Source organism: Centroberyx affinis, unplaced genomic scaffold, assembly GCF_046629955.1.
Source record: "Centroberyx affinis isolate AG114_WGS23_722 - 3 ecotype Tasmania unplaced genomic scaffold, CSIRO-AGI_Caff_v1 ptg000715l_1, whole genome shotgun sequence".
In the NCBI taxonomy this organism is placed as follows: Eukaryota; Metazoa; Chordata; class Actinopteri; order Beryciformes; family Berycidae; genus Centroberyx; species Centroberyx affinis.
The window spans coordinates 398,380-424,392 of record NW_027279332.1 but is presented as its reverse complement, the minus strand read 5'-3'; the positions used below and the strand labels follow the sequence as shown (position 1 = coordinate 424,392).

Below are 26,013 nucleotides of genomic sequence, written 5' to 3'. Positions count from 1 at the left end.
CAACTATCCAAGACTGTCCATATTTTAATAAAAAAAAAGTGTTTCCAAGAGTAATAAGAAAAACATTTACAGTTTGTGATCTAGTGAAGTGTTCACTTAGTGACGTACATTGTCTCATACAACAGAAAGGCTTCGTTTCAGAAGAAAACCATCCCAGGAAACACCATCCTGTTGCATTACAGAGGTAAACATAACCATGAAAATACTATTTTGAATAAAGGTTGGTTTCCAGCATGTTTTTTTTTTCCTAAGATCATTTTTATCCAACAGCATTTAATCCTAAATTAACAGTGTAGGGAGCTGTGGCAGGCACAGCACTAGTTTCCAGCGTGGACAATCGAGTGTGTCCTGCGTGTCGGGCCATGCATTGTTGGCCAAGGGATGTGTTTGCATTTAGCAAACAATAATGTTTGTTTTACCCCCTTTGACATATTCCTATCACGCTGAGTTAAGTCTGCATTCTTAGTCATTTTCTCATTTTGACTGCAATTACTTTTATGTCCTTGAGTATGCAGTGGTCATAGCAAGAAGATTTTTTGTTTTGTTCCTGTTTTCGTTGAAAACGGGCTTTGAATGCCCATGTCATATGGCACAAAGGTATGGGCTGGAATATTTAAAAAACAAAAACAGAGGAAAAACACTGACGTGAAAAGGCCACCGCTGAAGGTCAAAAAAAAAAGTTCTGATGGGTTTTGAGAGCGTCGTTAGCGAAGTGGTGTTTGAAAAGTCTTCTAGGTACATGCTGCCGATGATGGTGAGCAGTGGTGGGCCGCATCTCGTCTGCAGGATTGGTCTGTGGGAGAGAGAGAGCGCTCGGGCATGGCTGCAGCAGGGGGGAGGGTGCGGTGATGGATAGAGGTACTGCTGCAGGACGCACCACCCTTCCACCCCGCCATACCCCTCCTGAGTAGTGCTGGGTGCCGTCAGATCCCAGGTCTCTTGCTTGGGCCTCCGACGCCATTTAGCTGCACTTGCAGGACTTGACGATCATGTTGGAGAGCTGCTCTACTTTAGGGGTGCGACCCACATAGTAGAGGATGGTGAGGGGCTCCAGGTCTTGAGGAACACAGCAAGGCGAGGCGGACGCCTCAGGGTTCAAGGTGTTGTACAGGCTTAGCAGCTACAGAAGAAAGACAGGGAGACAGGGATCAGCGAGTGAGTGCATTCTTCCTGATTACAAAAGCACATGGATTCATGCATTTATTTTGCTGCATCTCACCGAGCTGTGGGTGGTGTCCGCACTGCGTAGGTAAGGACAGGGACCAGAGCAGAAGTTAGCATAGTACCCTTTTGGCTCATGGATCCACCTCCAGCCCAAGTGCTGGCGGAAATCGATATATAGTGGCCGCACACAGCAGTTCTCCTCGTAATTGCTACAGACAAGAGGGGAGAGAGGTGAATAGATCCTCGTTTCACAGATAACACACAATTTTAAGGGTTGTATACATTTTCCTCCCCATGGCCTCACAGCCAGAGACGGGAAGAGCTCAGAAATTCCACTCTTAGGTGTGCCCTTATTTTCCCTCTTGGAGTCAGCCCAGGTGTCTTGGTGCTGCCTGTCAGCCTGACAGAGGAAATCCAGAGTGGAGGAGACGGCGTGTAAGAGGAGGTAGCGTCTCCTAGTACTGGGACAGATCTCGACTTGTATCGGGTTGCTAATGCCTCTGTCACGCTCGGCTTGGTGATTAACAAGCGTATTCTATGTGTTCTGTGCCCATGTACTCGCCCAGTGAGATGACAGGTGATATTGCATTTGAGGTTGCCTTGTCAATATGTAAACCCCCCCGCCCCCGCCTAGAAGACAAAGATAGCAGCCTTTTTTTTTTCATTACTATTTTTGAACTAGCCAACAGTCTGTCTTCCAACAAGTGCTGCACCTCTAGGAACTGACAGTGCAGTGCGGAGCAGTATTTTTAGAAAGTTGAAGACAATGAACAATAGTCTAAGCAGTGTATTACATTTTCCAGGGCGAGGAAAGGTTTCTTACGAGAAGCAGTAATTGGTGTCAAGTGCCCGCTTGCGCCTGCGGGAGGAGGACTGGGCATCTAGCCTGTGGGGAGGGAGCATCATGAGGATGAGGTGGGGGTAGAGCTGCTCTTTCTGCTTTTTCAGACGGCTCATGTCCAGTCGACTCTGCTCGTCAAAGTCCCCATCCATACCTGCGGGAGGGAGGCAGTTAAATATTGATGATACTAACAGGAACTTGATCCAATTGGCCAAATGAACAAAAGTACAGAGGATTTGTTGAGGATAGTAAAAAATGGCATGTGCTTCAACAGGAGACCTCAGTGGAACTCTTTCTTCACTCTCGTCAGTGTATTCTATCTTACAGTTTACAGTAAAAGGATAATCTCCAAGCTGGACTTCACTCATCTCTGACTCACTCCTCGTCCTTCTCCTTCTCCTCCTTCTCCCGCACCAGTCAGAGCTGGTGGCTAACTTCCTTCTTTCCTCCATCCTCCCCCCTGGGCTTGTGTCTGCTCATCCAATCTGCCCCTGATAGCTAAAGCAGTGGAGATCTCAGGAGAGACGCCGCTGGTGGATATGGACGCCCCTCTTTAATTCAGGGCCAAACGTCTGAGCGCCGTGGCAGCACATTCCTTGTGGCCAAGCCAGTCAGGGGAGTGTTCCCAGGACCAAGGACCCGGGGGCCCCAACGCTAAGTGAGATACCAGACCAATTGTATTCCCATGCTCTGTGTCTCTCTCCCTCTTAGAAAGGAAACCCATTATCTTACTAAAAAGGCCTCAAATGAGTATCAATGCTTGAGGCACATGTTCACTGGACTGGACTTCAGAGGGACTTTTTCCTCAAACCAATCTCACGATTGATATGCTGATAGAAACTCAAGCTAACTTTTTTCATGCCACTGAGTTATTTAACGCCATCTTACCTTTGAACTTGACCTCTAGCACCTCATTGACATTTTCGATAATGTCACCATTAGGGCTGAAGGTGTGGCAGGGACAGTGCACACTGATCTCCAGGCCCAGGTTGGTCTCTGAGGAGAAACAAGAGCAGAGGGATGTAAGGAACTGACACTTTCCCTCAGGCCATTTTCCTTTATTTAAATGAACTTCAAACTGTAATGCCCTTTGGCGCGAGCGTTGATATGTAATAAGGTGTGATGCAAGGAAAATTTGAGGAGCCCCACTCACGTCGGTACATAAGCCACTCCCTAACTGTCTCTGTGACGTCAAAGGAGACCCACTCGTGCGTGCCCTTGGTCAGGACGTTCTTGCCCCCAATGTAGCGCTGCTTGGCTATGTGGTCATCTTTCTGGAGGATCTGCAAGGAGATGAAAGTGTGACCCAGCTGCATAAACTCTCTCTCTGTCTCTCTCTCTCTCTCCCTCTCTCTCACACACACACACACACACACACACACACACAACCAGAGCTGTCTGAGCTAGACTCTCCAGGATGCCCTGGGCCAAATGTCTTCTCTTCATGGAAAAAGTGACTCCCTGTGTTGATATCCCCATTTTGCAAGTTAATGCCTGCGTGTTACCCTACTGCCAATGAGAACCTGGCTGTCCTTCCCATCAGCAGTTCAAACTTTGACTTCAGCTGGGCTCCCAACATTTTAGGTTGATACAGTACCATACTATTCAGAAAGCAGGGTTGCAGCTATTTCTAGAGGCACCCGTGTCCTAACTGTGTTATCATGTCAGAGTTTAGATCTCTTGAGACCAAATGTGGATGATTGACCATGGAGACTAATGTGATCTGAATGGCAGGACTGCAACAGTGTGATCAGGGATCCCTCTACCTCCACCAGTATGTAGCATTTCTCTGAACAAAGAAGTTTATCTCCAGGGAGAAATGAGTGAAGTGTTTGTGTGTGTGTGTTTGGGGGGCGGGTTGGAGCACTTAGCCCCGCAGCAGTGCTGGGATAACCAGGTTCCTGAACATTGTCAGCATCTAATCTGGCTTCCTGTGGGAACAGGGGGCCGAGGGCTGCCAGCGCCAGCCCCCTGCCAATCAGCCCCTGCCTGAAGTGTGGGGGCGAGCAGCTCCGTTTACTCCCCCAGTGGCTGACCCTGCCTCTATCTCCTCCCGGGCCCCTGGAAACAATCTGAGGGCCTGACAGTCTGTATTCGGGCCTGGCCAGAGCCTGCCTCAGAGGCGGTATGCAGTCCGGAGACGCTTGTCTCCCTGGCAGGAAATGTTGGAACCTGATCATTACTCCCAGTCTCTCACGGGAGATTAATGAGGAAACCGAGCAAAAATCCATCCTCGCCACCCCGCATACAGACATCCAACAGGCGCACACTTTTACACACAGATAGCACAGAAAAATGCTCATGCCACATAAACACACAAATGCAGGTGCAGATCTATAAATCCTCTGTTGAAAGCATAACGCCTCACTTGAAATAATAAGAACGGACAATTGCTTTGAGACTGACAGCTGAGAAAGAAGAAATTGCCGAATGGTAATCTAGAGTTTCTCAAAGACGGCTGTAGCAAGCTCTTAAATTTGTTCTAATGTAGAATCCATTTGACTGTAAGCACATGGAATAATGATCAGCGCTGAAAAGAGGAGAGAGGGAGTTGGACACCCTGATATAAATGTTTTCATCTTTCTCGTTGACCTACACAGTCTCGCAGCGCCAGGCCTTCTGAGAGAATTGGAGCGCATTACCCCCCGCGTTCGGCTAGCAGTGGGAATGAATGGTCAGTTCACACACCTGGTAGAGCTCAATCCTCTGCTCGTTTCTCTTGGCACTGGAGTTGGGGACCCGCAGGGCTCGAAACTCAGCACGGAACAGGTTGGTGGAGTTCTTCTCCATGGCCGAGACGTTGAAGCGGAAGACCTTGGAGGTGATCCCCTTGGGGCAGTAGGGGAGGTCATCTGCGGGGCACATGGAAATGATGACTCAACAGTGGCCTTAAAATGTTATTAAAACTTTCCTTTCCTTCACATAAGCGGAAGATCATTTCTGGTTGTTTGATCAGGCTGGAACTCATTGTTTCTTCTATCAGATCCCTCTAAGCTCTTCTTCTTCTGTTACCTCATTGTGTACACGTTATCAAAGCCTATTTTCCACTGTCATCTTTGCACAAGGGTGGACATGTTTACATTATGAATATTGATGATACTTAGTGTGCTTATTGTTGGGGATTTCACACTACAAGTTAAGATGTTTTACAGAAAAACAGTTTTTTTTAACTATTTCTAGCCCCTGCAGGGAAGAGGAGTGAGCCATTGCCATGGACCATCTGCTTATGCTTTGTGCAGTCCGAGTTAGCAACAAGTTGAAGTCATGAAATGAAAACCAAATGTCCCATGTGGTGGTGGAACAGGCTGGAGAGAGACGGCAGTGTGCTCCTCCCACCAGCTCTGGAGCCCAACAGGTGCTCCGAGGGCTAGGACAGGAGCCAAGTATTCCCTGGAACCAAGCAGCTCAGCTAGGAACATGTGGGATCACATGCCGAAACAGAGCAGTACCTGGGCCAGTGGGCTGTATCTGCACGGGAAGGAGACTCCTTCATGACAGTCACTCTAAAGAGTACATGACTGACAAGCAGCAACGTACATCTTAACACTGTGTGTGTGTGTGTGTGTGTGTGTGTGTGTGTTTGTGTAGCACACTAAACTCAGCAGAAACAAATGAAATGGCTCCACTATGATTCCCTCTGAAATGCTTCCTGTTGCACGGCCCACTCAAGCCTTTCTCTTTTTTTTATACCCTAATACCATTGAATCGTTTATTATTTTAACAGGCCGAGCACATGCAGTGTTGGGCAAAACAAGCACACGGCAAGCGTTTTATGAGCCAAGTGGAAACACTCATTTACAGCCAAGCCATCGCTAATTTATTACCCTAAGCTTAAGCTTTATTACCAACCCTAAGATTTGCTGGTGGTTAACAGGGGCACTGCACCTTTAGCTGATTTGCACCTCGAGCTGTTTTGGGACAATGGAAACTCAAATGTTCATTTGTTTCTGTGTCATGCAAAAGGAACTTGCACATATCCAAGTATCTGTACTTGATTTGACCCATAATCCTATTTCAGTGTCCTCCCAGTCATTATCTAATATTTCCACAATGTATTTTTTCAAGTTTCCCTATTTATAGGTGACCTTTTCAGCATTCATCCCAAGCCAGATATCTGTCTAGTGTTTCCACACAATCCATAAGGAGGAAAACTCAGTAGCCTTTTCCTCCCTCAGCCTGCCCCTCACTTACGGTTCTCTCTCCCTCTCCCGGTCCCCCTGCCTCCCTCAAAGAAGGTGGAAAGCCCCACTTCGAGGGGAGATTTGAAATTCTAATCAAGTCTTTGGTTTCCTTTTGGATGACCTCATTTTTCCCATTGCAATGGTTTTAGGTGGATTTCACATTACGGCTTATTTTTGCCAAGGGTCTGAAGGTAATTTGTTCCATGTTGGTGAGTGGAGGGGATTGCTTGTATAATTAGAATGAAAAACATTCACTAATTTTCTGACCCCCACCGTTTTTAGATTTGGTCCGAAGAACAGCGTTGAGATGCTGACATCAGTTTGACCTGTACACTGTTTGAAGCAACATAGATTATGTCAATAAGCCTCCCTGCATCCTCGTCTCTTCACTAACACCCATTCAGAAATTTAAAGATTTGGTTCTTCTGCAGCTGAATGTTATGTGTTTTTTCCCTACAGTGATTATCAGAATTATGAATAATGCTATGTATTGTATTGTAAATATTATGGAAATATAAAATTTTGATCTACTGTTATAGCCACCGCCTTAGACTGTTCTCTGATCAGATTCTAATTAAAGAGCTGAGTTTTATTGCTGGACATTCTCATTAACACCTTTGCAACAGTATATTTATAGTCAGATTTAATAGCTTGGATTACAAAACGATGCCCAGTCGATCTCATTTTCATATTATCACTCAATTAATTGGAACATAGATGGGCTGTAAGTGAGGAATTTAATGGTGAGGCTGCACAGGAAGGCCTGGGGACAGACTTTTGAATAGCTCTGTTCTAAAGCTTCTCATAAAGTGTCTGGCCCAGACGCTCATCGTCCACACCTCCCTCTCTAACGCACGCTCAGCCTCCTCCCTCCTGCGTCTGGGATGCCACTCCACATAGACTGCTCCTCTCCTCTCCTCTCCCTCACAGGTGACATGACACAGCAGCTCCCTGATAAAAAAAACCTCTCAGTAATCACCTCTCTGTTCCCTTCTGCCCAGAGGGCTGCCTGTGATGTCAGTCTCTCCAAAGCTATGTGGAAGTAAACAAAGGAAATAGGAAGCATGGGGAGGCAGGTGCTGACCAGCTGCTGAGGTGTCTAGAGCTCACACAACAGTGAAAAACGGTGACACGGCAGCAGAAATTGCTGTTGAAAAGTATTCAATTTGAAAGCTGCATCATCTAATTGCATTTCAATATCTGAAATTAGAATTTAGTGATTTGTTTACTGAATAAATCCATATGCTACTGTGAATAGGTTTAATTTTCACTGACCCATGACTCAAGAGATGAACTCAGACATGGTGACTGTGATGACTACTTATAATATCTTAACACAAGCTTTCAAATTGAAAACAAATACTTTTAATAGGCAGAATTCAAATGCAGAATATGTCCACTGGTCAGAGGACCAGGTCCCATTTCTCAACATGTGTAATCTTCCTAAGACAGCGGCTCTAAATGGACATTGGCTGTGGCAGGCTGCTATGAATGAGATAATGTGATGGAGCTCTATTCTGAAGTAAGACAGCTTTTTTCCACTTGATCAAGGATGAAGAGGCAAAAATGGTAAGAAAGTGGGGGTGGGGGTGAGAGACGCCAAAGAACTCTGTCTCTGTTTGCTGGGATGACATCATCTCTCTACTATTCCATATATCAGAAACACTGCTGTCCTCAGCGCTGGTCCACGTCTTCCTCCGGCCCAACACTGAGTCAATGATTGCCTTGTGCTCGACCTTGCACTGCAACTGCATGCTTCTCTTTGCAAGCCACAAGCTGCCTCATTTTAAGACAGAAGAGCCAATGGATTGTTAAAATGATCAGTATGGTGGCTGGACTGTCTGTGCAGTTTTATTAAGCCTCAGGTCAAACTAAAGTCTGTAGATGGACAATATGTGGATGCACAAATATGTCTGAATTCTTCAACAGCATTTGGTTTACCATGATACTCAGTATGGCACATTGATGACATAATTGACCACACTGGCCTTATGATGCACCAGAAAAGGCATGTCTAGATTGCTCCCCTCTCTGAATTTTGCTTTTTTTCTAATCAGAAACACCTCTATTGGCATTAGTAGTGGTGTCAAGGAAACTTAGTCTTAAGCAAGTGAAGTATGAGAGAAAAGTTTCTGCTTCATTTTTTTCGCTCAAGCTATTAACTGGGCATGAAAAGTCAAACAAAAAAGCAAAACCTGACCATATTCCAAGACATTCCCACCTTCCAAAAACAGTGAATGTAAAACCCATTAGATCAAATAGGAATGAAAATTGACTATATACTACAGAATTACCGTGGTGACAGACATTATGCTCCTAGATACTGAAACATGCCCTGCGTCCTATTAAATTACATAATGGAAAGTCATAAGGGACAGAAAAGTGATTATTCATCCACGCTGGCAGCCCGTGTTAATTAGGGTAACGCCCTCCTTGGACAGGCTCTTTTAGGGCAATAAACGTTGCCAATAGTAAGTCAAGTTCATGTCATGCATTATCACCACGGAGGCCTACAGTATGAGACCATGGCAGGGTGATGTGTCCTAGGCACCTGGCCATCACTGATCCCACTCCTTAGACCTGTGTTTGTTTTGGGAGCTCTGGCTACCTCTGACCAGTGGATAAACCCGGAGCTGTGTATTTTGAGTGTCAGAAGCACTTTGTGGGACCTGTGAAATGGATTTGATTCAGGGGCTTATGCTGGAGCCAGAGGAGGCTCTGCTCAGTGTCACAGCACAGCATAAACACCTGTTGATTTCAAAGTGGTAATACCATGCGCTGACCAGCCTCTGACTGTGAATAGGCACGTTTCCAACTCCTCCACTTAAAACTTACTTTCTCTAGAGAATCGCTGCAAAGTGAGCGAGAGCTTTTCAGCAAGCTTCTGACTCCTGGAACAATCAATGGACCATAGTTTATACAGGAAATGCCAATATGGACGAGCAAGGCAGTTTGATCATAATACAGAGCCAGTCAGCGCCTCGCTACTAGAAATGAATAGTAGGGAAATATAAGTAAGAGAGTCATAACGGTGGACGAAAAATATTGGGAAACTCAAGGCCAAAAAAATTTGAAATGAGGTATTGGGGTTGGCAATAAATACTAGACTTAACTGCCTGAGAATTTTCCCCCCTTTGGAATGTGTCAGACTTAGGCTGGAGTTCCCATGGCTTTGGTGTGAGGTATGTATGAGGAATGGTGCTCATTCCAATTAGACTGTTTACTTTGCCCTCTCCCTCGCGCGCCGCTCCACTGCGCACAGGCGAGTCTGTGCGTAAAAAGCTGCGCCGAGCCGAGTGGCCTCAATGCCAATTGGAGTTCTTTTTTCTGTTTTTGACATTGTCTCCACACTCCTTACAACCCAATGCATATCATACCCAGATGAAAGACTTTTTTTATGGGTGTCAGTTTGTTACTGCAATGTGTGGCACGCGCAATACCTTACCCCAAGTGAGTCCAAATTTGATTTTGTAGTTTTTATCATTATAATGAGTAAGGATGAAGCAAAAAAAAAAAAAAAAAAAATCGGGATGTTCTCTCCAGCTGTGTGGATCTGTGCCACATAGTTTGGGGACATACTACGTCTAAAAATGTATCACATTCACCAAATATCTTTTCAGTCTTCGGTCATTGCTCCACTCCTCCCCAGAAATTTAGATATAAGTGAGTTTGGTGGCAAATAATATTAGACGCAGGGACTTTGCCATACCTTAAAGTTTGGTGAATTGACACCTTTGGGCTTTTTGTATTTAAATAATCCTTATCGATAAGTTCCTTGACAAAAAACTCTCAGCACATGGAGTTAGTAGTGGATTTGGTGGGTTAGTTTACGTTAATCATACGGTGAGTATGTGAATAAGAGGCACTTCTGAGCGTGGGGTGAGTGCATACAATATGGATAAAGGCAACTTACTGTTTTCTGTCGGACCATTGATCATGTTGAACTTGTAAATCTCTTTGGCATAGTACTCAGTCTCCGTGTTATCCTGTCCACAACTCTGCTGCTTGTCTCTTCCCAGCTCCTCAATGAGCTCCTTGGTGCTGTTATAAAGGGCCAGAACCTGAAACGGTACTTGATTTGGACCTGTTGTCTGTGGCGGACTGGTCAGCCGCAGTTTACTGAGAATCTGTCCCCGGATCGCCTCTACTCTCTTTTTCTTTATGTGGTCAATGTCCACAGTGGTACAAGTGGATAGCGACAAAGTCATGGTCACACAATTTGAGAGGAGAAAAAACAGAAGTGCTTTGCCCAGATTCATATTTCTGTTTGCTCACAACTGAGGCTTGTCAAGTAAAAAAAAAGAGACAAAAACAAAACTAAATTCCGATTTGAACAGAATCCCTTTTCTCTTTTCATTCAAGTCGTGAGAGAGTTCTTTTCTCCGAGGATTCCCATTTTGTCAAGTGCTATGTCATCTTTGCAAAATGCGTATTTGCGTGAGGGCAGATCCGTGACATTTTTGAAAACAACCTCAACTCTTCATCAAAACCTCTTATCCTATTCTTCATTCCCCTTTGCCACGCGCACAAGCATCGTTTCCCTTCTTCGTTAGTTTACAGAGCACCGATCTCTGCACCGTAGTTCACTTTCTCCATTGCATTTGGCTCTTTCCATCCACTTGTGCTTATGGTGTAAGAGCGTCTCTCTGCTCCCTCCCTGCAGTCCAGCCTCACACACTCAACAGACGCTCTTTCTCCTCTCACTCATACTTTATAGTCACAAGTAGCTGTGACGTTTTCGATCGAGGGAGGGACTGCAAATTATAGCCTATACTAGGACAATGAGGTCTGCCCTATTCTGCAATAAAACTTAATCAAAACCTTTATGTTGTAAGAAACTGATTTGGACAATTGCCATTCTTTTTAAGATGGAGAGCGAGAGTGAGAGTGCTGAATGTGTGTTTTATTTTTTTATTTTTTTTTATTTTTTAGGAAAGGAAAGGAAAACCCATTACTTAAGTGGATAGGCTACCTGGCCAAGACCAGGGGTTCCCAAAAGCTACACTGTCAATGACAGTCTGAGTGAAACCTCTGATCAGAATAATCATTCATACAGGCTACATCTTCCCCTATTTCTAACTTCTAGTGACTGAAATAATAATCAAATTAAAACAAATCCATATTTTGCTCTGGACCCCCTAGAACCCGCCTCAAGGACCCCTGGGGGTCCCTGGACCTCAATATGAGAACCACTGGCCTAGACTCAATAGGCATACTTTTGTAATGGAGAGGTCTGAACACAGTATGTACAACACCCCAAAATAAAGCAAAAACATAACAAAATGAACACACAAAGTGAAAAGCAACAGGACTCTAACATAGGCTATCAAACAGACTGTTTCACCGCTGGGATGTTGGAGGAGCACAGGGAGCCCAAATCAGCTCCTGTGATCCGCTAGATGTTGCTACTGTGCAGGTTCTTACATTCCTATATAAGGACATAAAACATACACAATAGCAACATCTAGCGGATCAGAGCGGCTAGAAACCCTACCTCAGCTTGAGTTGAAGTCTGCAGGGGAAGGCTTGATAAAGAGGCTACTACCTGGTTTATGCGAGAGCTTAGGGTGATCCTGTCAGACGAGGGATGCTACTTCATAGTAAGTCTGGAGTCATTGAATGCATCATCATCATCAGCAGCAGCAGCAGCAGCAGCAGCAGCAGCATAATTAAGGCATTAATCCTGTGTGATCCAGACTTTTTTTCTCCAAAATGTATTGTTTCGAATACGCAGTGGTTGAATTTATTTTTATAACAGATTCACGTCATGAGTTTCTGATGGTCAAGGCCATTATCTCACGGCCCTCCTGTTTCACTGACACCTATCAGTGGACCGCTCACGCGCCTCCCCTCCTGATCGGTGTAACTATGGAGATGGTTGCTATGTGACGCTTGTTGATATCCAGGAAGACGCTGGTTCAGTAGCAAGGAGAGAAATGGACGACAGTCTTCAACTCGCAGATACTGGAGTTGTGAAAAATGTGAGTGACATGTGTGTTGCAGATTACGTAGAAAGTAGTGGCAGAGGTAACGGTAATTATACGCGTTTTAGTGCAGTCGAGACTAGGTTTTATTTTCCTTTGTCACGTTGTAGCTAGCTAGTTTACTACTTAGCTTGTTAGGCTAAGTAAGCTAACGTTAGTAAGCAAGCTAATAGTCAGTGAACAAGACAGCCACTCTCTCTTCAACTCTGAAAACAGTCCAGTGGCACTAAAGGCTTGTGTCTGTGAATGGTTGCTTAACATGTAGCTATATTAGTTGCTACTGTGCGACATACAGAGCTTCATAGCCCAGTCTGTGCCTATCCTTAGCTTAGCTTTGCTTTGCTTTGCTAACTGCAGGGTCGCAGGGTTTACTCTAATCTTTTCCCTGGCGAAGTCGAGACCTGGCTGATCGCCCATGATAGCAATTACTCCATCGAGTTTAACCAAAGCCTCACGTGTAAAGTCCATATTCTGATATATTCTCTGTAATCCAATCGTTATGATAATCTTTTCCCTGAAGGGCAATTTTCTTATGTCAGAGCGTGTCTCCTCCCCTGACCTGTTGCTGGGATGGACAATACCATTCTGAATTACTCGTACTTTACATAGATATTTACATTTTAGAAAACTGTACTACATTTCAGAGGAAATATACTTCTATTCAGTCCCCGACATTTAACACCTGCAAGGGAATGTAGGATACTAAACATTTGACCAGCTCAATTATGTAGGCTACTTCTTGACTTTGAGCCCGTTGAGTATTGTTCAATTGATCCCAGATTAGCATCCATGGCTAAGTATCAGTGGTATTGTGAGTGGTAAGTAAGGGCTTTCTCAAATCAAAGCAATCTACTTTCCATTCTAAAACTATGTACATTTTCCCAGGTTGCAAAGACAGGACGAAGGGCTCGCCTTGCAGCAGACCAATCATCCTTTGAGGAGGCTCGTCACATAAGGAAGTCCTCCTCATCTGCCTCCATGGGAGAGGTATGAGGTCACCTAATCATTGACAATCACTTGCATGGTTATAATTTCACCTCGCAATGAGCGTTATCAACATGCATTTTGGTTTTGTCTCATGCATGAATCCAAGGATGAGGACGAGGTAGGTAGCATGAATAAAACAGTGACTTTGCATGGCTTGTGTTGTTAAAGCTCCAGTCAGTAACTTTATACCATTTACAGTAGTCTTGGATTCATAAATACTGGCATCTTAACTTGAGTTACCATAATTATTTGATTCAGTTCGGTATGTGGGATTTGATATCCAGGCCTGTTGAAATTCAAAGATTAGCAACTCACATAACAGAACAACTCACATATGGCTTAGCCACCAAATTCCAAAAGGCCCTCATCACATCTTGACTTTAGCTTGTTCATACAGCTTCATGGTTGACACATTAGGCCATATGTTATTTCATATATTCTTGCATAACAGGCCTAATTTGTAGCTGTATTTCATACACGCCTTCTGTGGTAAATTCACATCTATAGTCTATACATACAGCAGACACAGGTTTTTTACTGATGGTATAAAGTTATAGAGGAGCACTTATTTATGCAGAGAAGTTTGAGTTGCCTCTTTTGTACTTCAATTGACTGTAAGGCCTAGGCATTAAGGGTGCTCACAGTTTAAAAATGGCTACTCTTCAGGAAACCTGAGTAACATTTATGGAATCCATTCAAACGCCTTCATTGTCCTGTTGCATCCGATGCGCTTGCATGGCAAACATGATTCTAGGAGAAACATTGTCGTCAGTATAAACTTTGTAGTGAACACCCAGCATCTCCGGAAAATACATTTTTTTAACCACATTTTATCTGAAATTAATAGTTCCTTGCAATTGTTGAATTGGCATGTTTTAATTGTTATAAATGGTCTAATTCAAGCTCTTTTCAACAAGCACATTTTATCACTAGAATCCTTTTGACAATCATCAGTTTTTGTAAATCCTCTGCTCTTACTGCATAACATGACATGAAACACTTAAACTGTATTTTCAGATTTTCGGAAATGCCATTGTAAAGTTTTCTCAGTGATCTCTAGCTGTTGAGACATGCTGAAATAAGTGGTGCTAAATTCTGACTAAATATAAGACTAGTACTAGTGACAGAAGTCAAATCAGAAGTGACAGCGAAAAGACAACAAACCATTTCACTCCACCAGTATTGGCATTCATGGAATCAGTCATGTCTCCTGGATTGGCAAACTGTAAACCAGCCAACATTCCCAAAGCAAAAATTCCAGCGATGCTTTTGCTGTAGGCTAATCTTCCCAAATTAGGCCAACTTCCCTAATGTATGAACCAGTATTCTCGCGCCCTCTCTGACCTGCTGTGCACATGTAATACATTTTTCCAGAGTGTCGTGCGACTGGGTGGGTTTATTTGCAGTCTTCGTTTATCAACCCTGGCCTCTTCTGCCTAAAATACCCAACTGATTGGTCACATTCCTGACATCCTTTTAAACAAAGACTGAATTACTTTTATGGGCTCTTAGGGTTTGACTACCGCAAGTTCCTTGCCCCAGAGACCATCAGAGAATCCTGAATTAGAAAACATGAGAGCGAAAGCTAATTGCCTTAACAGCCATAACTATTTTACTACGACTGTGAGGTTCATATTTGGTCATGAAGTATTGGAGGCACAGGATTGTTTTGTTTCTCAGGATACTTGTGGTCTTCTCCATTTTTGTTCAGAGAAATAACTTTGTCAAAGGATGAGTCATTACACGGAAGACAGGGTTTGTTGTCCTGTTAAGCTTACTTTTGTCTCCCATGATAATTTCCATTGTCAACAACAATACCAACATTAGGCATGGACTCTATGGTGGTAAGAGATTTTAAACATCAGAAGGATTTAATATCACTTCAAGGAATTTTTGTGTTATTGCTTAAAAAGCCACAATTGCCATTAATTTAATCCCTCATTTTATGCAATCACTAATTGCATGAAATTAGGGGGATTGTTCAGCCTCAACTCTTGATAATGGCAATATACAGTGGAGCAGAGCAGCCTCCCCCTCCTGCTGCCCTGCTTAATACTGACATTCAGATTTATAAATGGGTTTGGTGAAGGAACCAGCCATGAAAGATTATTTCCTCTTTCATCATAAACGAAAGAAATTCTTCCTGAGCACTTTGTCCTCTGCAGACCCAATTTAGTAATGAGAAATGTTGTGCCTTTTTTTTCTAATTCATTTGTCTAGTGCCCACCCTTGTGTGCTCTGAGGAATTCATTCATTCAAGTGCTGGTCTCAGGGTCCGGTCTCAGGATCAGGATCCAAACTCAATTGACTATTTTCAGTACTATTTTCAGAATCAAAGAATGAGAGGGAGAGGGTCATTTTTTCCTGTGAATCTATTTTGGGTCAGACTCATAGCCCCTGGCAGTTCCCACACTCTGCTCCATATGTTCTGGTGCTGGAGTCGGACAGCATTGAAAACCATAATAAACAAAACAATGGCCTGCATATGGACGACTCTGCGGCTGCACATACCAATCACTGGTGTTTACGCGAGCTATGCTATGGTCCATTGTTAACTTGCAACAATGTGTCCACTTTGATACTGGAGTATAAGATTAGGCCTATCAGAAGAGAACAATGGTTGAAACAGCCCTCCCACCTTCAGCAGGGCCTTTCCTGCATTTCACATTTGTCCTGGTTTGGGGTTTTTGGTTTTCTGTCGCTGCCTCTCATGGTGGCATAGATTTTTACATGCTTCTTGTCAATGGATTTTGTCGTTTTATAAAGCACATGATGTAGCTTACTCACCACTATGTAAATGTTTAATATAAGTGTATTGGTTCAACATATAAGGCCTATAATTGTGATGAAGACAAAATATTATATACTACACAAGCATGCTCTTTCTTGTGCTTTGCTCTCTGTGATCGAATTGTAATCACACTTTATATGCTTAAGAAATGAAGGCATTTATTTTCTATTTGACTGAATGAACCTTTGTAATGAAGAAGCTGTTTGTTATTAAAGGCCTCTCTCCTTCCAGGGCCCCCCTCCTAAACCGGCCCGGAGGCAGGGAGGCTGGGCAGAAGAAAGTTCTGGATCTGGTTCTGCCAAGTGAGTATCTGCTCCATCTGCTGTGGCTACACTCTGGTTCACATTGGCTTCTCAGAGACTCGGGGCCGGGACTGGGAGCTGTGGTCCTGTGTTATGTGTTATTAATGAACTCTCATGCTGTTGAATGAGCTTATTTATCAGTGCATATTTGGCACTCGGGCTGTGAATCAACAAGGTTAGAGGGAGCCTGTCTGAGCAGGCAACTCGCCATTCGTCTTCATCTGTGAGCGAGGCGGTAATTGACATGGTTAATGCATCAGCCACAGGAGGGCACTGTTAGTCAGCTAGCCACTTCATCACAGGGGTTCAAGCCACTTAATCACCCCTTACCACCGCTGTCTGCTCTTTACAAGGGAAGCACAACATGTAGAATTCACCAAGTATTTGAAACAGATGGAATGTGTTTGCCAAAAAAATTTTTTTCACAACTAGCACCGTAAATATGAAGAGTGGACATGACTTACTCAAAATGAGACTGTAGCCTTTGTTCGATTGGTGAACTACCTCGCTTGTCCTCCCTTCCACTCACCGCTGTGCTTCTACTCTCCAGTCTCAGTGGAGGTGAGAGCTTGAGAGATGCATAAAGTCATACATTGAAGTGAACAGGCTGAGTCAATTGGGCTTATTTGCGTGGTTTTCTGCACCGTTAGTGCAAGCCGGGAGAACAGCAAACCTGATAGATCTTTCCTCTCACAGAAGGTCAGCGTGTCGCTTCCCCGCGTTTGCGTAACCCGACTTGATTCCCAGTCTCAAAGAGATTGAAATACAGGAGGTGTAAAAGGGTTTTGCACGTGCATTGATCCTCTCTGAAACAAAGTAAGTAATGGTCCCCCCTGGAACCGGCAAGGACTTTTCCCTTCAATGTCACCCCTCATGCTCAATCACCGCCGCCCTCCTCCCACTAATCCCAGCGCAGAAATCCCGGGATTTGTCGATCTATCACTCCTAATTGACACTAAATGATCTGTCAGTTTATTGATGAACCTTTGAAACCAGGTTGTCACAATATATTTTATCCCTAACAACTTTTTCCAGACAGTTTTACCATGTCTATCGCTTTGCCTTACATGAGTCTTAATCAAGGTGCCTGTAATGTGTCTTAAGTGTCGCCACCCCCGCCCCCCAGACAGGACACAGTCCAAGGGCAGGCAGGTAGGCTCCCTCAGCTCCTCTCTGCCCTGCCTGATTGGACTCTAGTACCTTTGCTGCTGTTGGTCTAGACTCAGAAAGCATGGAAAAGACAGAAAAAGGTAGTAAAGACTATTGGCTAGGAATTTGTCAGTTCAATTTGTTTTTTTTTTATTCTCTCCTTTTTGTTGTGGGTCTCCCTTGAAAAAAGAAATGATTCATTAATAAGGTGACACTTTTGAAAATGCCAATTTCAAGGTATCCATGATCTTGGGTAAGGTGTAATCTAAAATGGAAGTATGGGCATCTGTGTGGGTTTTGCTCCTTCTCCACACAAGACTATAAGGCTAGGTAGCTGTTTTTTTGGGGGGGCTTTTATTAATTCCCCATCTTTCTCCAGAGGAGTCGGCTCCACTGCTCCATTATGTTACGGGCCCGAGAGCACTGAGAGGAGCGTGAAGTGATTTCCAACCCAAAAACCCAAACTAATGTATTGTAATGAGCTCCTCTATTAATACTTAGTAGATGTGTGTTTATTTTATCTTCATTTATACTGTATGCCTATTATCTCTTGATTTTTGTCAGTGCAAAAGAAGGTGAATATTAGGGAGTTTCAGTACTGAATGTATTGCCTTCAAAACCAGTAGGGGGCACTACTCAACCACGAGAGCAAGCAAAAGCATTGTGTTACACATGAAAAAAAGAATAAAACCTGCCATACTGAAATACATTTCGTGGAGTTGTTTTGACAGCTAAGAATGCATAAATACCATAACTTACTAGGTTTTAATTTCTCACGATTTTTATATGGCTAAATGCGTCATATGGTAATAATAGTATGGTTATTTTTTCTTTCTTTGATATTAGGCGTGTCTGTTACCTTACATAAAATAGTGTGTGCTAAAAATACTGTGTTGAGGTAGGAAAGTGTCAAAAGACAGTAATTTGGTGTCTGGCATGCCCTCTTCAAGCTGGGCAGTGTAAATGGAGAGAAGTCTGAAAATAGCCGCGTGATCCAGTAGGAGATGAGGCTGAGAAAGCAGACAGGAAGGGAGAAGACACCACTACTGTAGACCCCACTGTGCCTTACCTAACAGGATTACTATCATTAAATACAGTTGAATTACAGGCTGTATCTATCAGAATGCTCATGAGGACTCTTCCGGGAATAAAATACAAATTGTGTGTTTGAGTATATATTTGAGTTTTGAGTTTACTGTTATTTTGCAGGTAGGAAAAATGGTATCTCTCTACTGCTTTTTATTTATTTATTTTTTTTAGCTTTGCCTAATGATTGTCTTTTCTGTTGGTGCATAGATCTTCAAGAAGACCTGCAGCTGAGGACCTGGAAGAGTAAGTTCACTCAGCTGCCTCATCCATGTTTCATTATATTCCTCCAGTTGCTGATTGAATTCAATGACAGTTTCATTTTTTCATATAGATCAAAAATAGGTCAATTTAAATGTTTGTTTGTTCCCTTTGCAGGAAAGTGGAAATGGCGCTGTACTTTCAGATTGTCCTTGGTTGTGACTAATCCTTGCCTTTCAAGAACAATCACTTAACATGATTAAAAAACAGCGTGACTGAGTTGTCATCACTTTTATTGCTGTTGGGAGCCAAGTTTTCCTGTTATTCTAGTTTTTTTCCTCACCCTCCCTTGCATCACTCTGTGACTAGAATAGACATCACCATGAGGAGAGGCAGGTAGAGGACGTAGTCGTCTATGTTTTACTCATCATCACAGTTGGAGCCCGATGCCTGAATGGCAGTACTGAGACAGAGGCTTTATGTGAAACTGAGGCTGCTGCCCTCCACAAAAGTCTCTTAAATTGTGATTCTGTCACGACTCTGTTGTCTCAGGAACAGTTATTCAGACTGCTGCTCCAGCTGGGTTTGTTTTTTAATCATTCCTAGAGGTGATCTTGTCTAGGTCTGCCAGGCTGGTCACCCACACAGTGCAACAGCGTCTCATAGCACCATCAGTGCCTTTTGGCAGAGGCTGCTGTCGTGAAGTCCCAGTCAGCCTGTAGCAGGCAGAGCGAGCCTCCTATCTGCCACGAGAGCGAGAGAAGACAAAAAACAGGCCCATCATCAAAGCAAAGCAGCCCAGGAGCCAACTCACTCACTCCCTGTGATGACCTCACCATTGGGCTGCATTTTGAAAGCATTAAATAATTCATGCTCTCACACTTCCTGTTTCTACAGCCGCCGCCTGCAACCACAAACTCCCCAGGGCTCCGATGATGAAGGAGGTGAGAGCACCCTTGCAATCCCCCATCCTGTGTGTCTCCTCACGGGCAAAGTGGGGCCCTCCAGTGCATCCCCAGCACATTCATCCTCTGGAAGTAGAGCAGATAAGCAGGCAGTCAGATCATCGCTTTTCACTGATGCTCCCAACATATTTCTTTTTGGTCCAAGTGTGGATTCATATGTTAGAACTCTGCCTCTGACCACCCAGTGTGAGACACCCTATGAGCACGGCCCACAGACCCTTTAGATGAAAGTGACAAGTGAATATGTTCATTTGATAAGGTTAGAGCCATGGTTGGGGGGATCACTGGTAATCTCCTACACTCACTCAAGTCACACAAAGTCCATAGCAGACCTCAAGTATTCAGTAAATCCCCTCTCTTATTCATTGGCTGAAGTGTGGCAGGGTTTAAGTGGTCTCCCCACCCCCCAGAGCGACACAGTCAGACCCCCACACACACACTCACACACACACACACACACACACACACACTCACACACAGTGCCTAGGCAGGTGCCGTGGAGCACAGATCTAGCGGGAACATTGCTGCTTTGACTGTGTCACCTCAGGGCCCAACTCTCCGCATCACAAACAATGTCAGGATAGAGGGGGGACATTTCAACAAAGCACTGCCGAGGATAATTGTTCTATTTTTCAGAGCAAAGCAGCAGGGGAAATAGGGGTGAAATTGCCTTAGTAAAGATAGGAGAGCAGCACGCACTGCTCAGTTGACAATATTAAAGGACCTATATACATACCAATAGCAGCGCCTCAGCATTGTGTAATGCAATTTATGAACATATCAGAAGTCTTTTGGCTGTATGTACACCCACATTTTAAAAATTAACACATATCGTTACCATTTTTGTAAAGTGAGCATCTTGTCTGTCAGGGGTAGGGAAAAATATTAAAATAAAGTAAAATGTCACAAATTTTCCTACACGATTGTATCAAGACGCTCAGTATGTGTTAATTTTATTTTTATTCACGTTTCAAAGATCTTGCTGAAAGATCACATAATGATGTACTTAAAAATGATGTTGGTAAAAATGGAAAAAAAATAACCACTCAAAGAGTGCTAGACGGTCTGAAATGGCTTTTTCCCAAAAATGTAATTGATTTTGACATTTAATTGCCCAGAGTGATTTTATTTTTTTATTTTGTTACAATTTCAAATCAAATAAGAGCGTAACAATAAATTGTGATGTTTTGCAGTCCTGAATCGCAATGTTTAATTATATTGGAACTTTAAGAATTCTAATATAATTAATTTGTGGGTCAAGCATCATGTTAAGATTAAACTAGTAGCTCTTTGGTCACCACCAATAGCTGACGTTGTACAATCATATGTATGATCATTGTACATGAATGTATGTGAATTTGTCTTTCTCTTTTACGCATCATAAAATTTTTAGCCTATATGAATTACATGAAGTTCTGTGCATTGGAATGGCAGTTTTGGTTATTATTCAAAATAGCCCTTACTGAAATGTGTGTGTGTGTGAGAGTATATATATACTGTATATATGTATATATTTATATATATCTTAAACAAAATCGTTTGCGCACTGTCTAGTTGCACTGGCTAAAAGGGCCGGTGGAGTGAAGAGCCCAGTGGTTTGGTTCTCTTGCAGTTAATGCCGCTGGAAAGATTATTACTCTGTGGAGGGAGACCTCTTAATACAGAGCCGGAGGCAGGGGCATTGGAAATTACAGTGCTGAGGGTTAGTGAGATAGCCCCTGCGATCTTGATTATGTCCCCTACCCTTATCCCTTATGTCCACTGGCTACAAGCAGAGAGAGAGAGGGGGAGAGAGAGAGAGAGAAGGCTAGCCCAATCCCCTGCTCCCATCTCCCCATCGGCTGCCCCCTCAGCCTCCTGCCGGTCACTTAAAATAGCACCACTATCACAAACACACTCATCTGTTTCATGTCTCCCTCTCTTACTCTTAGCCGGTGATCTGTTGAATATTGTCCCATAAGCCTTTCAAATGGATTCTGTGCCTAGGTAATCATTTGACTGGACCCCTGCGTAGATTATAGGCGCCCCAGTGATGCGGAGAGGCGTCCCGTTCTCCAAAGTCGCTGACTGCCGCGTGCCTGCCGGGAGTATGTCTACATTCACAGCAAATTATCCCCTTTTGATATTTACATGCTTCAGCGGGGGAAACTGGACGCGAGCGTGTAATAAGGATACGCGCGGCCCGCTTGCTGCCAGACAAAGCCACCTTGATAGATGTCCAGGCTAGGGAGGGAAGGCGATGTAGTAGGTAATGTGTGCCGGCCGCGCCGAACAGAGACAGCTCCTCCTGATGGAGTTGCCCTTTGCGTCAGAAAAAACACTGGCTTGTTTGCAGCTGCTTTTAAGCCCTCCTTGACCTCCGGTAATAGGTTGAATTTAAAGCTCATTTAAAAATGTTGTTCCTTTTTTCACTTAATAATAGAGTTTGCATATAGAGAACCTACGCCGCGCTGCTTCACATTGAACTCTCGTGGAATTGTGTTGATAGTGCATTATTGGCTGAAATGGGGTAGGGGTGTGTGTGGAGGGGTAGACAACCCAGGAAGCTATTTGCAAAGAGCTGGACGGCAAGGCTTTTTGATGTCATTGCACTAAGACCATTAAATTTGATTGGGGGTCCAGGGGGGACGGATTCTGCTGAACGCTGTGCTTTGTAAATGAGAGGACAAAGTGTCACCGGGGCCTCATGAATATGAAATACCCGCGCCCGCGTTTATTTGGATATCAGAAACACAGATGAATCTTGTCAGCGGCTAAACGAGCGTGGCATTTTTAATTTTGTTTAATTAAAAAAGAGAAAGGAATAAGTTATCAACAGAGGATGGGGTTTTGTTATCTAAGGAAAGTTGATAGGCTTGGTTTTGACCAGGTTGTCTTCAGAACTCTTCATCCATCTGTCAGATATGTTCAGAATCTAAATATTTTCCCTTCATCTCAACAGTCCATAACTTTTAGGGAGTGCTAGATTTTGGCGGGCCATCAATGATCGATGTTTCTTCAAGTCCAGTTTATTTTCAGGAGTTATTTTGAAGGAATGGTGACATAGATGCCAAGATATTTCCTCACATCAGATGCGGACTTCCATCTCCTCACCTCTATTTAGCTCCTCTATTGACTTTCCCCTCAGGGCGCTGCACTGTGTTTAGAGATTACTGACAACCCTCTTCGTGCAGCCCAGCTCTCTCTTTTTCTCTCTCTCTCTGTCTCTCCCTCTCTCTCTCTCTCTCTTGCTTCCCCTCTGTCTCTCTGTCTCTCTCAGCGTTCTGTCTCTCTCACTGTCACCACTCGGCTGCAGAGCTAATAAGGATGTGCAATTGCATTTCTCAACTGCCCCCAAACAAAACTAATGTTCAGGAAAGGCACAAAATACCTAAAGTCAACACATTTTCCTTGAGGGCACCTGGGATGCCAGTTATGTTTTTTGGCAACTGTCATGACTTTACAAAAAGGAGAATGATGACATATGGAAGCGTAGCCCAATTATTTTACTTGAACAAAGACATAAATTGCTCATCCTCATTGATTATTGTGCTCTACATTCTTCTCCAGTTATACAGTAACTTTCAACACACAGTGAGGTACTTATTATTACAAAATCTTATAGCAAATTCTTTGAACACATTTCAGTCAAAATCCCTTTATTCATTATTCACTATTTATCATTTTTTCCATCCAATCCTTCTATATCCCCTACTATCTGCCTCTTATTTCCCTGCTCCAACAAATGTCCATCTGAAAAATGCTGTGAAAGTTTGCCCTGTCCTTCTTGGGAGTGGAGCCATCCTCTGTCCTGTTGCGTTTTGCCAATTAAAGTGGGTTCCCACTGTTTGAGCAGCGGGCTGGCGGCTCCTGGCACCGCAGCCCCTGCCAGGCCGCACTGTGACTTCCGACCCCACACAGATGGGCCCGCAAGCAAATACTCTTGCACATGGCTGGATGCCGCCCCAGTCGGAGTGGCAGAGTGGACATGGAGGTCGGCCTAGCGGCCACCGCGGGTCCTGGGGGTGGGCGGCGCTGACAGGGCCCAAATGCTAAGGTAGCAGGGGGTGCTTTCTGGGGAGCCCCTGGCCAGCGCCCCTCTCGCAGCAGGAAGAGCTGCCGCCTCGCCTCCTGAATATTCATGGCCGCATGGCTATTGTGACAGGGCAGCTCTTATGAGGATGTAGCTAGAGAGAGGGAGGGGAGGAATCAAGTGCCACACCGACATGGTCGCACATACACATACTCACACAAATGCACACCTTCTAACAGGCAGACACAGCAGATTGTTTTATTTATTTATTTTATTGTAAATGTTTGATTCTGTCATTGGTCTATAGATCACCAAATTTTGACACTTTTTAAAATGAAATCAGTGGTCCTCTATGATATGCTTCCAATGATTTTCCTGTGGTCCCTGTGTTTGTCTCTCAGATATCCCAGTGATTCCAGACCTTGATGAAGTGCAGGAAGAAGATCTCACCATGCAAGTTGCAGCTCCACCAAGGTATTGAACACGTTAAACACTGTAAAGTCCATCCTTATCACACAGGATGCATGCACACACAGCTTATCCCCCAGACCCATGTATGACACTTGACCTCTGTCCTAAGATGAGGCACGTTTGGGACACAAGGTCAGTCGACCGCACTGACGTGACTTTGACGGTTACCTGTCCTCCTCTGGTGGCATTGCGAGTATCTTGCCATATCGGGCTGTTATGCAGAAATAACAGTAGGGTGTGATTTATGCGACTCTGTTAGCGGGGCCCTTACTAACGGGGCCCTTTGATTTACAGGGCAGTGAGAGACACGCCGACATGTGTCGGCTATGTAGCAAGGCTATGACAGCGGTGGAGGTTATTAGGCTGGGGCTTGCTCTCTGTGCGAGATAATATCCACATTGAACTCATTGCGGGGGCAATGTAGCGTGTAATGTGCAGTAAGTAGGACTGGCATGCACTGCTAGGCCCCGGCCACTTTGAGAGCCCCCCCTCTTAATTCCAACCCACAGATAAGCAGCTGGGTTTCAATTTGAGGCGTTTACCACTTGGCAACCATCTCCTGCTCTCTGTGGTCTTTGCTGAAGTCTTGGTGCTTCATTGTGCACCGACTTCAAACTTATCCGAAACCACTTCTCTCAGCCATACGCCGCATGTAGTGCCGTAAAATCATTGCGGCTAGGATGGCTATTGTTTTTCTCCGTGGCATGTTGTCCTCATCGTGGCTTTCTCTCACCCCATTAGCATTCAAGTGAACCGGGTAATGACCTACAGAGATCTGGACAATGACCTGAAGCACTACTCTGCCTTCCAGACCTTAGTAAGTCAAGGTCTTATATTTTTATATCTCTTTGATTTTCTCACCTTTCTTCTCGTCAAGGTGGTCCATTTAGTTTTGCAGCCAGCATCACACACCTCAGTTTGGGACCTCTGTTTGTGCAAGCTAAGTAGATTCTCCTGCGCTCTTCCTTCAGGACGGAGAGATTGACTTGAAGCTCCTCACCAAGGTTTTAGCACCGGAGCAGGAGGTGAGAGAGGTGAGTGAGTTTTTAGTAAATATAGCTTGTGAGCTCCCAGAGAGGACCTGTCCAGCTGTTTCTGGAGCACCAGGGGAGGTCGCCACTCTGTCTCCCAGGTAATCAAGATTTATGATGTGTACATTAACACCCTCTGCTCTCCTTCTCTCATTCTCCTCTCTCTGCTCCCTCCATCCCCCCTCGCACTCCTTGGAATGTCTCTCTCTGTCTCTCCGATTCTTGTTTTCTCTCTCCCTCTTTCTCTCTCTCTTGCTCTTTCTGCAGGAGGATGTGGGTTGGGACTGGGATCATCTGTTTACAGAAGTGTCCTCAGAGCTGCTGACGGAATGGGATCAAGGAGAGAATGAGGAGCAGGCCGCGCTGCCTGTAACATGAGGAGGTGTGGACCGGGACCTCCCGATGGCTCCAACGGGAATAAGTTGCCTATAGAGGGCCAATGAATTTGGTTACAGTAACTTTAATTACTGTTCTTATCCAGAGTTTATATTTTGTAAAAATGTATATATTTCTTGCCTTTTTTAAATAAAGTTCACATATGGTATTTTGCATTGTATTGTCTTACCCTCTGCCACGTTCTTCAGTATTCTTTGAATTTATTTCAACCTGTGTAGGTTTTTCACTGAGTAAAATGTCACTTGTTTAATTAAACAGCTAAAAGGCAAACTAACTTTTGTTTTAAAAGCCCCTCTGAAATTAGCTGGCACAGATAAAAATGCCCTTCCTGTACCGCCAGCATTATCAACCCCCTCCTACAAGTCCAAGGTTGATAATCAGCTAAGCTGAAATCCAGTTGATTGTGTTCAAATTAACATTCCTCATTAAAGCCTACAACCTTATTGTTATTG

At 44.1% G+C, this 26,013-nt stretch overlaps 2 protein-coding genes across 2 annotated transcripts; one reads left to right on the top strand and one right to left on the bottom strand.

Annotated features, from left to right (window-relative positions):
- Positions 1–8: 8 nt before the first annotated feature.
- On the bottom strand, positions 9–10,854 carry tgfb3 (transforming growth factor, beta 3). The gene is made up of 7 exons (XM_071519568.1): positions 10,100–10,854; positions 4,694–4,857; positions 3,159–3,288; positions 2,894–3,001; positions 1,988–2,159; positions 1,220–1,373; positions 9–1,120 (listed from the first exon to the last, which is right to left on the bottom strand). The coding sequence occupies exons 1-7, from the start codon at positions 10,443–10,445 to the stop codon at positions 962–964; spliced, it is 1,233 nt and encodes a 410-aa protein (XP_071375669.1). The 5' UTR covers positions 10,446–10,854; the 3' UTR covers positions 9–961.
- Positions 10,855–12,099: 1,245 nt separating this feature from the next.
- LOC139644189 (Intraflagellar transport protein 43 homolog) lies at positions 12,100–25,981 on the top strand. Its single transcript, XM_071519593.1, has 9 exons — positions 12,100–12,167; positions 13,056–13,157; positions 16,180–16,250; positions 18,696–18,731; positions 19,584–19,630; positions 24,065–24,137; positions 24,876–24,951; positions 25,106–25,168; positions 25,433–25,981. Exons 1-9 carry the CDS (start codon positions 12,123–12,125, stop codon positions 25,541–25,543), a joined length of 624 nt encoding a protein of 207 aa, XP_071375694.1. The 5' UTR covers positions 12,100–12,122; the 3' UTR covers positions 25,544–25,981.
- The last annotated feature ends 32 nt before the right edge of the window (positions 25,982–26,013 follow it).

Bases quoted from the DNA above. Each gene is read 5' to 3' on its own strand.
- tgfb3 (XM_071519568.1), bottom strand. From the start codon at position 10,445: ATGAATCTGGGCAAAGCACTTCTGTTTTTTCTCCTCTCAAATTGTGTG. The intron at 3,002-3,158 runs GTGAGTGGGGCT...GTTTCTCCTCAG, and splicing joins GGAGTGGCTTATGTACCGAC to AGACCAACCTGGGCCTGGAG. The intron at 1,121-1,219 runs GTGAGATGCAGC...TTTCTTCTGTAG, and splicing joins CGGACACCACCCACAGCTCG to CTGCTAAGCCTGTACAACAC.
- LOC139644189 (XM_071519593.1), top strand. From the start codon at position 12,123: ATGGACGACAGTCTTCAACTCGCAGATACTGGAGTTGTGAAAAAT. The intron at 18,732-19,583 runs GTAAGTTCACTC...CTGTTTCTACAG, and splicing joins GCAGCTGAGGACCTGGAAGA to CCGCCGCCTGCAACCACAAA. The intron at 19,631-24,064 runs GTGAGAGCACCC...TTTGTCTCTCAG, and splicing joins GGGCTCCGATGATGAAGGAG to ATATCCCAGTGATTCCAGAC.